Source organism: Phacochoerus africanus, chromosome 15, assembly GCF_016906955.1.
Source record: "Phacochoerus africanus isolate WHEZ1 chromosome 15, ROS_Pafr_v1, whole genome shotgun sequence".
Lineage (NCBI taxonomy): Eukaryota > Metazoa > Chordata > Mammalia > Artiodactyla > Suidae > Phacochoerus > Phacochoerus africanus.
Window position 1 is genome coordinate 43,019,290 of NC_062558.1, and position 13,103 is coordinate 43,032,392.

General features: G+C 47.2%; 1 protein-coding gene across 6 annotated transcripts in view; it reads left to right on the forward strand.

The window, feature by feature from the left end:
• SGSM1 (small G protein signaling modulator 1) overlaps window positions 1-13,103 on the forward strand; it is a 91,891-nt gene that overhangs the window by 17,433 nt on the left and 61,355 nt on the right. For all 6 annotated transcript variants that reach the window (XM_047760514.1, XM_047760517.1, XM_047760515.1 and 3 more), the window contains exon 3: window positions 11,294-11,369. In XM_047760514.1, coding sequence (XP_047616470.1) covers window positions 11,294-11,369 — 76 coding nt within the window. The remainder of the gene's footprint in view (window positions 1-11,293; window positions 11,370-13,103) is intronic.

Genomic DNA, 13,103 nt, shown 5'->3' on the forward strand with positions numbered 1-13,103 from the left:
GGGGCAGATTAGCTAATCTTTGTGTATCTGTGTCAGTTTCACCATCTGTAAAATGAGAATAACTGGGCAAATGACCTTATTAAGGTTGTTGTGCTTACAAACAGTCCCTGGAGCCTAATTGGTGTTCAAAAAAGTGAGCAGTGAGCTTTAGCATCATAAAGCCCCTACTGTATGCTGGCTTGGCCTACCCTTTCAGCAGTAACATCACATTTAATCCTCAGCACAGCCCTGCAGAGTGATAGGTTCCACTTTATAGATGAGGAAACCAGGGTGCCAGCAGGGGCATGACTTGACCAAGCTCATGCAGGACGTGAGTGGCCAATCTGGAGTGGGAATGTAGGTCTGCATGACTCCAGATTGAGTCCAACCGCAGTCACTGCCTCTGTGCTGCCTAAATAGGGCATGATTCCTGGGCCAAAGCTTAGAAAATCACATAGGCCACAAGAAACCAGGAGGCTACTGCCAGCGCCATTGTCTCCAAACTACCCTGTGGTCCTTCAAATATGTCTGCCTCCAAAGTAGACCAAGTTCAAGCCCATGTCTAGGGGCCTGAGAAGGGGAAGGTGGTTGAGCTGAATTTCAGAAACCTGCAGCTGCCTGGCCCTCCTCCCCATCCCTGCCCCGCCCCACCACGGGCACCCACCTCGCAGGAGTGGGCAGCAGCCTCTTTCTTCCCCCAGCAAGACCTTGCCTCTTCTACAAGACTCTTGCCTCTTCTACAAGACTCTTGCGTCTTCTGTGACCTTCTCGGGGAGGCACCCATGGCATTGTCTTTTAATTTCCTCCTCTGGCCTTGGGCTGTTGTTCTGGGGAGACTCCTGGCCCACAGCTGGGAGCCAGCAGAAGTGGGGAGGAGTCCTCACTTGCCAGAACCTCTCCTGCAGGCTGAGAAGACTCTCAGTGCTACAGTCCCCCCTCCACCGCCCACCCAGCCCCAGATCTGTCCCCAGGACTAGAAGCCTGGAGCTGGACAGCCATGGCCTCCCACTGCAGCCTCTTCCCAGCCCTGTGACCTTGAGAGTGGGGTTACCCTTTCTGAGTTTCAGGATCCACAGCTGTAAGCAGACAGCCTTCCCGGCTCTGCAGAGCTTGGACTTGAGACAATGCGTGAGTGCAGTCAGGGTGCCAATAGGAAGCAGATGGTTCCCCCAAACGAAGTACATTAAAGTGAATTTAATAAAGGGCTGTTGACTGAGGTGAGGAAAGCATGCTGGGAGACCTTGGGGAAGGGTGCAGCACCCCATGGTATTAACAGTGGGGAACCAGGAACTGCTCCTGCCCTCAGCCTGACCAGAAGGGGTGGCTATATGGGGAGTGTCCCAGCTGTGACTGCTCTGTCTTTCCCTTAAGGATTTGGGGGCAGCTCTTTGTTTCATATCCTTCCACACCTTTCCCCACCCTCTCCCCCTGTCCTTGTCCAGCCTCTTAAATCCTTGACAGTAGTCTGAGCATCATGGGACCACCTGGGAGCTTAATAACCACCTCAGAGTTTCAGATTCAGTAGATAAGAGTTGAGGCCAAGCATTTGCATCTCTGAACAGTTCCCAGCTGCTGCTGGTACTGCTGGGCCCTGCTTGGAGCAGCTCTGCTGATCCATGTCGCACTTACCTTGTACTTGTCTTAGCTGTGGCTCTTTGGACTTAGAGCCCCTCCAGGGCAGGGCAGTCTGACTCCATCCCTGAAGCTCTCTGCACCTTGAACTCAGTATCCAAGGGCTGATTCTCCTGCCTCCCACTTCCTGCCTAGATGAATTCACCTGTGTTTGTATCATTTGCAACTTGTCTCTGTAGATTGCTGTCCAGACGTGTTGGCTGGAGGTCACACCGAGATGGAGGTCAGGTTGCAGGTTTTGGGGGGCACTCTCTCAGGGTCAACACCAGGGGAGGTGAGATGGAGAAGCAGGAATGGACAAGAAAGAGAAATTGGGCCATGATGTGGCCTCTGTGGAAGCGTCAGCCAGCCCTGTCGCTTGTGGAGACGAGGGTGCCAGATCTTCACACCCCATGTGCATCAGTCATTGGATGGGCCCCCTGGCAAAGGAGTGAGACTTTGGAGGAGGCTCTCTCTGTAGCTGAAGTGACCTTCTTTCCAAAGGGACAGCAGCTCCCCCAGCATTTGGCAGCCTCCAGCCTGCATGGGATCTGAGTGGTGTATTGCATCATCTGCCACATTGTCAGAACCTTCTCATGGCCCCTACTGCCTGCCCCTCCCTATCCCTGAGTTCCATGGCTCCTCTACCCCACACTCTTCCTTCCTCTCTAGTCCCAAACCACTAAGTGCTTTGGCTACCACTCAAGCACATAGAACACTCCCCAGTCAAAACACTTGGGAGTTCCCACTGTGGTGCAGGGGTTAAGAATATGACTGCAGCAGCTTGGGTTGCTGCAGAGGTACAGGTTGGATTCCTGGTCTGGCACAGTGGGTTAAATGATCCAGCATAGGTTGCAGCTGTGCCTCAGAGTCAGTCCCTGGCCAGGAAACTTTCTTATGCTGCAAGTGCAGCCATTAAAAAAAAAAAAAAAGGGAGTTCCCCTCATGGCGCAGTGGTTAACGAATCCGACTAGGAACCATGAGGTTGGGGTTCGGTCCCTGCCCTTGCTCAGTGGGTTAACGATCCAGCATTGCCGTGAGCTGTGGTGTAGGTTGCAGACGCGGCTCGGATCCAGCGTTGCTGTGGCTCTGGTGTAGGCTGGTGGCTACAGCTCTGATTAGACCCCTAGCCTGGGAACCTCCATATGCCGTGGGAGCGGCCCAAGAAATAGCAAAAAGACAAAAAAAAAAAAAAGGAAGAAAAAAAAAGAGTTCCCGCTCTGGCTCAAGGAGATTAGCGGCATTTCTGCAGTGCTGGGACGTAAATTCGATCCCCAGACCCAGCACAGTGGGTTAAGGACCTGACATTACCTCACCTGTGGCGTAGGTTGCAATTGCTGCTCGGATCTGATCCCTGGCCCAGGAACTCCATGTGCCATAGGGCGGCCAAAAAAACAAAACAAACAAACAAAAAAAACACACCTGCCCCATGGTTTTGCCACCAGCTGGCCTCTGACTCTGAATTTTTCTTGGCCAGGCTGTCCTGTAACACAAAGCAGTAAAAGCTCCCCAGACCCCATCCTGCTTGTGCTGAGATGTGGAATAAATGCATCAGTGTTACCTTCCACCTATGATGGTTAGGATGCCCCAGGCCTTCTGGAGAGAAAGAGAGAGGAGGATGGCAGATGGAGTCATCTGCTCTGACTGCCACAACAAGGCACCACACACAAGGCTTAAACAACGGAAGTTTATTTTCTCACAGTTCTGGAGTCTGGAAGTCCAAGATCAAGGTGTCAGCAGGATTGGTACCTTCTGAGAGCCTGAAGGGGAGGGCCTCTTTGGGGTCTCTCTCCTTGGCTGTTCATGGCCGTCTCCTCCCTGTGTCCTCATGTGGTTTCCTCTCTATAACTGTCTATGTTCAAATGTCCTCCTCTTATAAGGTTATCAGATGATTATTAGATTAGGGCTCATACTAATGTCCTGATCTTACCTTAATCACTCTGTAAAGATTTCATTTCCAAATACATCACATTCTGAGTACTAAAGGTTAGGATTTCAGTATATGAATTTGGTGATGAGGGGGGAACGCAGTTGACCTCATAACAGTGGGGAGGGTGACAGTTACAGGGTTGGAAAGAAGGTGACAAGGAAAAGGAATGGAAAGAGAGTAGGCATCCTGGACTGGTCTTTGAGGCCAGAGTGGTAAACCACGACCCTGAGGGCTCCTACTAGTTGGTAGCAGAGCCAGAATTTAAAGCTGAAGGATTTGTCATGTGTCCTAAGGAAGCTCGTGGCCTCCTTTTGTGGAGGGAGCCACTGGGGCCTGGCGGTCTCTGTGATCACCATAGGGGAGGAGGCGGACAGGATGCAGCGCCCCAGCGTGGGTAACAGGCAGATGGCTGCCTCCAAGGAACAGGAGGACGTTGGCAGGAGGGCTGCGATCTCCTTAAGAGAAGGCTGGCCACCAGAAGGAGCTGAGGCCTGCCCTGGGCATGGGGTAGTCACACTTTGGCATCCCATTTCCCCCCAAGTGCTGTCCTCAGATTGTGTCTCAGGCTGTGGAAAAAGACCAGTTCCCTCAGCTACTGCTGCAGAGTAGACCAGCCCAGCAGAGCCAAACGTTCTTGTGCTGGGTCGGCGAGCTGCAGAAACACACCCCTCCAGTGTATATCTCCTTTGCTGTGTCATCTGTCCCCACACAATACCTTTGACACCAGACGTGTGGGTTTTCCGCACAACAACAATGCCGTGATGCCAGCCAAGTGTCGTACAATTAACTCATTCCTAACACTATCTGGAGGTGAAGGGCTTGGCTCTGCAAGACTGACTCTCCGCCCCCCCACCCCCCCAACCTCAGGTGCCAGTTGCAAATCTCAGGTTGTTACTTGCACTTCTGACAGACCGGCTGTGAGTCAGGGGTTCCACCTTCTGATACCATCATGGAGCAAGTTAGGATTTCAATGTATGAATTTTGGAGGAACCTAAAGAGCCCATGGCTAGGGGCATCCTCCCTCCTCTGTCTTGGTTTCCTCCTCTGTAATTGGAGAGAGTATTACTGTGAAGTTCTTGTGATGATCCAGTGAGATGAAGCAAGAAGGAGAGAGCTTTACAAACTGACACACTCAGGACTTAGTAGTTCCTCTCACTCCATCCCACCTGCTTAAAATCCCTTCTACACCCCCCGAAGGCTGCCCTTGGTGGCCATGTTTCCCCTGAAGGGTTAATTTTTGTGTTTCTTTTTAGCTTGGTTTTACCTGCATACACGTGTTTGACAAGCAGGGGCGTGGGATACAGGGACCAGATCTGACTTGTTCCCAGGCGGCAAAGGGGTAGCATCATTACTAAAATGCACTTATTGAGCACCTACTGCATATCAGGCACTGTGCTGCTTGTTTTACCAAGTCTTCCTAGAGTTGAACAGTGTGGATTTCTAGGGAAAGGGTGTTCTGGTAAAGAGAAGACCAAGTGCAAAGGCAGTGAGGTGGGCCTGTGACCTCTGAGCTGGGCAAACAGCAAAGAGTGTTTTGTGGAGTGAGTGACAAGATGCATGGAGGAGGTTGGGAGGACTGAGATGGATTCAGGTAACGTGGGGCCTTGTGGGCCATAGTGAGGTCTTGGGCTATGAGATGGGAGCCATGGGAGGATTCTGAACATGGGAGGGATGGGGAATAAAGATATACTCTGTTTTTTCTTTCCTTTTTTTCTTTTTAGGGCTGCACCTGTAGCATATGGCTATTCCCAAGCTAGGGGTTGAATTGGAGCTACAGCTGCCAGCTGAGGCCGGCAGCAACATGGGATCTGAGCCTCGTCTGTGACCTACACCACAGCTCACAGCAATGCTGGATCCTTAACCCACTGAGCGAGGCCAGGGATTGAACCTGAGTCCTCATGGATGCTAGTCAGATTCGTTTCCACTGAGCCATGACAGGAGCTCCATACTCTGTTTTTTCTAACTGAAAAATAAATTCATTTATTTATCCTACATTAACACATACATGCTTCTTAAAAATTGTGGCAAAATACACAGAACAGAAAATATACCTCCTTTACCATTTATAAGTTCAATAGTGTAAAGTATATTCATATTGTTGTATATAGCAAATGTCCAGAACTCTTTATCTGAAAACTGAAACTATACTCATTAAGCACTAACACCCCAGTTTCCCTTCAACCCCACCCCATAGTTTGTTGAATTTTTTTTTATCATGAAACAGTGCTGAATTTTGTCAAATGCTTTTTTTGTATCAACTAAGATGATCATATGGTGGTTTTTTTTATGTTAATGTGGTGTTACATTGATTGATTTTTGTATGTTGAATCATCTTTGCTTTCCAGCAATAAATTCCACTTAGTCCTGGTATACAGTGCTTTTAAGATGCTGCTGAATTCTGTTTGCTAGTACTTTGTGGAGGATGTTTGCATCTGTATTCGTTGGAGATGTTAGTGTGTAGGGCCTTTTCTGCCTTTGGTTTCAAGGTAGTGCGTACCTCATAGAATGAGTTTGAAAGTGTTCTCTCCTCTTTAATTTTTTTGAGAGGAGTTTTAGGAAGATTGGTGTTAATTTTTCTCTAAATGTTTGATAAAATTCACACTTGTAACCACCTAGTTTTGATTTTTCTTTCTTGGGCAGTTTTAGATTACTGATTCCATCTCCTTGCTACTTACAAGTCTATTCAGGTTTTGGTGGGTTGTGTTTTAGGAATTTATCCATTTACTTTAGGTTAGCCGATCTGTTGGTGTACAGTTCTTCATAGTATTCTCTTATGATCTTTTTTTTTCTATCTCATTGGTTGTAATGTCCCCCTTTTAAATTCTAATTTCAATTATGTGGGTCTTCTCTCCTTTTTTCCTTAGGCAGTCCAACTTAAAGGTTTGTCAGTTCTGCTGATTATTTGAACCAACTCTTACTTTTGTTAATTTTTCTATTGCTTTTCTGTTCTCTATATTGTTTTTCTCCAATCTTGAGTTCCTTTGGGTTTAGTTTGTTCTTCTCTTATAGATCCTTAAGGTACAAAATTAGATTGTAGATTTGGGATTTTTCTTCTCTTAACATAAGCATTTCCAATTATAAATTTCTCTCTTAGCAATGCTTCCACTGCATCAATAATTTTTTTGTATGTTTGCATCATGTTCTTTTGTCTTGAGATATCTGCTGACTTTTCTTGTGTTTTTTTTTTCCTTTGATTCATTGGTTGTCAAAGAGTGTTTAAATTTTCATTTATTGGTTCCCCTTGGGGCTCAGTGGAAATGAACCCAACTAGTATCCATGAGGATGCGGGTTCAATCCTTGGTCCCACTCAGTGGGTTAAGGATCCAACATTGTCTCAAGCTGTGTGTATGCACCAGATGTGGCTCAGATCCTGTGCTGGTATGGCTGTGGGGTAGGCTGGTAGCTGTAGCTCCAATTCAACCCCTAGCCTGGGAACTTCCATATGCTGCACCTGCAGGCCTAAAAATAAAAAGTAAGAAAAAAAATAAATTTCCATTTATTTCTGGATTTCCTAGTTTTCCTTCTGCTATTGATTTCTAGTTTTATTCCATTGTGATTGGGAAAGATACTTTTTGTTTGATTTCAGTCTTTTGAAATGTATTGACTTAGGAGTTCCTGCCATGGTGCAGTGTGTTAAGAATCCAATTGCAGCAGCGTATATCACTGCAGAGGTGTGGGTTTGCTCCCCCAGCCCAGTGCAGTGGGTTAGAGGATCCAGTGCAGGTCACAGCTGTGGCTCAGATTCAGTCCCTGGCCTGGGAACTTCTATATGCTGTGGGTGTGGCCATAAAATTAAAAAAATGTATTGATTTGTTTTGTGTCCTAATATATGCTCTACGTGAAGAATGTTCTGTGTATACTTGAGGAAAATGTGCATTCTGGGTGTTCTATATGTTTGTTAAGTCCAGCTGGTCTATAATGTTGTTCAAGTCCTCTATTTCCTTATTGATTTTCTGTCTGGTTATTCTATTGGTTTACCTTTTAACAAGATCCTTCTGGACGTGATAAGATGGCCTCTAGGAAGTAGAGGCAGGGAGACCAGTGGGAGGTTACAGTGTCAATCCAGGAGAGATGTGAGTTGGATCAGGATCAGTCGGACTGGACAGTGCTGGTGGAGGGCATGAGAAATGGTTGGACTATGGGCATATTTTGATGGCAGAGCCAAAAGAGTCAGTAAAATGACTTTTTAGAAGTTGGAACTAGGAAAAGAAATTTGCCCAAGGCCTTATAGCTAGTAAATGACTGAGCCAGGATTTGAACCCAGGTCTGTCTGACCCCCAGTTCTTTTAGCTCTTGATTACCCACTGTGCTTCTCTGAAAGTACTCCTGAACCATCTGCCTGGACAGCCACCCCCAAGCCTCCCTGACAGTCTACTGTCAACCACTGTTTACCTTGAAATCACTTCCTCTGCCTCTATTCCCAAAGGATATCCAAGTTTGGGTGCTGGGAGCGAAGGAAAGAAGGCAGTTACCTGAGGAGAGTGGAGAGTTGAGCAAATGCTCTTGAGACCATGTGTGGTTATCAGCATGTTGTAGAAGGAGCTCAACCTCTGGAGTCAGATAAACCTGAGTCTAAGCCCTCACTCCACTCCTCACCTGCTTTGTGACGCGGGGCAAGTCATGCCACCTCTCTGTGCCTTTGTTTGTTCCAGGGATCTTTATGCTGTGCTCTGTTTACCCATGATTATAGTGACAAGAAAGCATCTTTTCAGCTAAAATATTCTATCAGAGCAGAAGTCAATCATGATCCTTCAAGCCATTCATTCCTCAAACAACTTTATTGGGTATCTAATGTGTGCTGGAACCATAGGCATAAAGCAGGGAGACACAGAGTGCTTGCCCTCATGGGGTCCACAGTTTGGCAGGGGTGACAGGTGCTGGCAAAATCATCAGAAATCTGATGGATGTTACTAAAGCAGCCACTCACTGTGGGAACCCAAACAGGGGAATTTAATCTGAATAGGTGATGTTTCAGCGAGGACCAGAATGACAGTAAAGGAGACCAGATGTGAAGCTCTAGGCGGGGTAATGACCGCAGGCAGGTTATATCTATTGCAGGCACACTGTGCTCCAGGCTTTGTGCTCAGCACATGATGTGCATTAGCCTGGTCCGGCCTCCCATTGCCCCTTGTAGGTGCTGTCCTACAAGCCCTTTGTCCAGTGAGGAAACTAAGGTTCAGAGAGGTGACATAATGGCCTGTGCGGGGGCAGGGGAGGGGAAGTACAACTAGGAGCTAGAGGAGCCAGGATATTGCAGCTGCAGCCAGAATGGGAAACCCTGTTAAAAGTTGTGAATTCCAGCTCTGTTGCTTCCTTTCTGGGTGTTCTTGGGTGGGCTAATTCATCTTCCTGAGCCTTAATTCCCCCATTTGTAAAGAGGGTCAGTTCTACAAGTTTGGTTAGTTTTTTTTTTTTAATTATTTATTATTATTATTTTTTTTCCCACTGTACAGCAAGGGGGTCAGGTTATCCTTACATGTATACATTACATTTTTCCCCCAGCCTTTCTTCTGTTGCAACATGAGTATCTAGACATAGTTCTCAATGCTATTCAGCAGGATCTCCTTGTAAATCTATTCTAAGTTGTGTCTGATAAGCCCAAGCTCCCGATCCCTCCCACTCCCTCCCCCTCCCATCAGGCAGCCACAAGTCTTTTCTCCAAGTCCATGATTTTCTTTTCTGAGATGTTCATTTGTGCTGGATATTAGATTGCAGTTATAAGTGATATCATATGGTATTTGTCTTTGTCTTTCTGGCTCATTTCACTCAGTATGAGGTTCTCTAGCTCCATCCATGTTGCTGCAAATGGCATTATGTCATTCTTTTTGATGGCTGAGTAGTATTCCATTGTGTACATATACCACCTCTTCCGAATCCAATCATCTGTCGATGGACATTTGGGTTGTTTCCATGTCCTGGCTATTGTGAATAGTGCTGCAATGAACATGCGGGTGCACGTGTCTCTTTTAAGTAGAGTTTTGTCCGGATAGATGCCCAAGAGTGGGATTGTGGGGTCATATGGAAGTTCTGTGTATAGATTTCTAAGGTATCTCCAAACTGTTCTCCATAGTGGCTGTACCAGTTTCCATTCCCACCAACAGTGTAGGAGGGTTCCCTTTTCTCCACATCCCCTCCAGCACTTGTTATTTGTGGATTTATTAATGATGGCCATTCTGACTGGTGTGAGGTGATATTGGTTAGTTTTCATACTCAGAAATGCTGCTGGCAAAGCCCAGTTTGGAGCTTGCTGGGCTCAGAGGTTGGGAGCTGTTCATGGGGCAGGTGCTGACTTGGTTGTGTGGGGTGGGGGCGGGGTGCCAGCTCTGGAGTGGGCACCGCCATGTGTTTTTCTGGAGAACATGGCCGAGGATGCCTTGGATTCTATCTTCCCCTCCAGGAGGCAACCAATAAGAAGGGGGAGAGAGGCATCGAGAGCCCTAGACTGCTTTCAGATGGGTGCATGGATGTGCTGGCCCAGCTGGGTCTGGGTGGGCCACAGGGCAGCCAGAAAGGGAGTAGATATCCAATCTATCAAGGTGGATAGATTCAGGACCCCCATGTCAGAGCCCTGGTAGTGGAGAGTTGGGACTGGAACTTGAGGTCATCTTCTGACCTGCTCAACCTCAAGATGAACAGACTGAGGCATGAGAGGGGAGAAACACTTTGCTAAAGTACTATGGTGACCTAGGCAGGCACAGTGGAACCCAGAATCCAACAAAGCAAAAGGGCATTTAGGCCACCAGAGTGTCACCTCCGTTAGCAGAGGCAGGGCTGTCCTTTTAGCGCTGAGTCCCTTGTGCCTGGCACGTCATAGGTACTCAATAAATACAGTTGACTGAGTGAGTGAAGTATGAAAAGCACACAGCCTGGGGAGTCAGACCCGGCTTGGATTCTGTCTCTATTCTGGGCCGGCTCTACCTTTCTGGATGAATTTCTACATGTTGCTGAGCCTCTGTTTCCCAAAATAAGATCACAAATCCAGCTCGGATGTGCCTGAGCAAGGATTTGAACCCAGGCTTACTGGATTCCAGGGCTGATTTTTCAAACGACACCCTCCTGATTTTTTTTTCTTTCTTTTTTTGGCTGCCCCATGACATATGGAGTTCCTGGGCCAGGGATTAGATTGGAGTCACAGTCATGACCTGTGTTGCAGCTGCAGCAATGCTGGATCCTTTTAACCCACTGTGCCAGGCTGGGGATGGAACCTGCATCCTGGTACTGCAGAGATGTTGCAAACCCTGTTGCACTATAGCCAGAACTCCCTGATTTTTTTATATATCTGTTTCATTCATCCATCCATCCACTCACTTAGAAAATATTTATGGAGACCGACTATGCACCAGGCAGTGTTCTGGGCTCCATGGACAAAGGCAGACAAGGCCCTGCCCTCAGGTAACTTATGCTCTAGAAGATGAGGACAGACAGTAAACAAACAAATAGGACAGGAAGTACTCTGAAGGAACCCCAGTAGCGGATGGGTGGAGTTGGAGGTGGGTTGCCTTGGATGATGTAGTCAGGGAAGGAGGTGGCATTTCGTATGACACCCCCAAAAAAGCCCATCATACAAAGATCCTGAAAAAACAATTCAGCGTGAAGTGTGGCAGGCCTCAGCCCTACAGAAAACACAGCAGGAAAAGTGCAGAAGGAAAAAGCAGTTACCAAAACATCCCAAACAGCTGAGAAGGCTGTGGTGGGGGTGGGCGCTAAAGCCCTGGTGGGCGTCTGCACCCCGAGTGGTCATGGGTCTCCCCCTCCGGTGCCTCTGTCCTCCAGGTGAAACAGATCATGGAGGAGGCCGTCACGCGCAAGTTTGTCCATGAAGACAGCAGCCACATCATCTCCTTCTGCGGTGAGTCAGTGGCCAGGGCCTTGAAAAGCAGCTTCTTTCTTTGTGGGCTGTCTTGGAGATATGGTGTCTTTGAGCAAAGGTTCTCAGTCATTCTTTTGCTTTGCAACTGCAGAGTTATTTTCAGATTCCCAAGGGACTCCATTAGGGAATTTGGAAATAGAGAAAGGTTTAGAGAAGAATTTAAGGATGACATCCATGCCCTGGGAAGAGATAATCCATAGTTGACTCGGAGGGATGCCTGCCCTCCTGTGGGCTCCATTCACGCCGACCCAACCCTGCAAACGGGGGGTCTCGCATCTGAGGGATGGTCTCCGAGTCCCTTTCCATCCAGGTAAAGAGAGAGGATGGATGGGGGCTTTAAACAAAAAAAAAGTAAGGAAAGAGCCACAGACATCCTGAGGGATCGCGTACAGCTGGCTCAGCAAAGAGGCAGGCCCCGGGGCGCAGAGCATGACTCAGACTTCTCCCCTTGAACCTGTGAGGCCCACAGGGTTCCAGAAGTAACCTCACTGCCAGCTTCTTACTGTACTTTCCCAGTGGCCAGAGGCACGTGGCTTGTGTGTCCCTGAAGTCAGGCAGGATTCAGCATATAAGCAGTGTGTACGAATACGTGCAAGTGTTTCTTCTTTTTCCCCGAAAACCTTTTCATTTTGTGATTGGAGTGTATCATAATGAAGGGCATGCTGTAATGCCCCTCTCAGAGTCTTGTTCGTATGGAGGGGCCCATCGGCTTCTGTCCAGATGGCTGGGGACACCATCCGTGGGCCTGCAACTGGCCAAGTGCACATCGTGACCTGGGAAATCACTGATGTCACCTAAGCCCCCAAGAAGTGGCAGAGGTGGGATTTGAATGGAGGTGGGAGCTGTGCAGGAGACCGTGTTGGGCAAGATCTTATTTTTTTAGGTAGATACATTCATATGTGTATATATATATTCACACACACATACATACACTCGTATCTAGAAATATTTTATGTATATAAAAAGATAATGCATGCACACATATATTTTTATACATACATATGTGTCTGAGAATATATATCTATATAAATATATAGATCTCTGGCTTTTTTTTCTACTGGACATTTTTATTTGCTAAAAAAGCATATTATGCTTGTCTATTTCTAGACTTGCAAGCATACCTACCAATTAAAGGCTTAATAGAGGGTGATAAAAATCATAATTCCCTGATCAAAGTTTCTCAGGGACAGTAATCTGCTGGCACTAAATGAAGCCCTAAGGATGTCCTTGAGGTTTCCTTTGTCCATTGTTCTTTATGAGCCATTGTCAGGAAGAGTAGAATAAGGTCTACAGACTGGGATGCATCAGGAACTTATTCAGTAGACACAAATGAGAAGTCCAGGTATGTAAGCAAGAATGAAGATATTTTAGAGGTCTTCACCTGGAGGATTTTAAATCCACAGGCAGATTCAGCAGTATGCTGACAATCCTTCAAAGCCAAGTCATGGCTAACAACAACAAAAAGGAGGCAGAAGACAAACAGACTGAAATTTCTGAACATTTCTTCTTGCACATGGTATGGCCCTGGCCAGGCTCTTAACCCTGGCCATGCTGGCATCCTCTCCTATGTAATGATGGTAACTAGAACACTCACTTCATGGGTTTTGCCACAGGGATCAGGGGAGGTAAGCCTTAACATTGGTCTGATACCCAGCAGGTGCCCAATAAGAAGTAGCTCTTCTAATAAACTCACACTTTCTCATAAACGTTGAT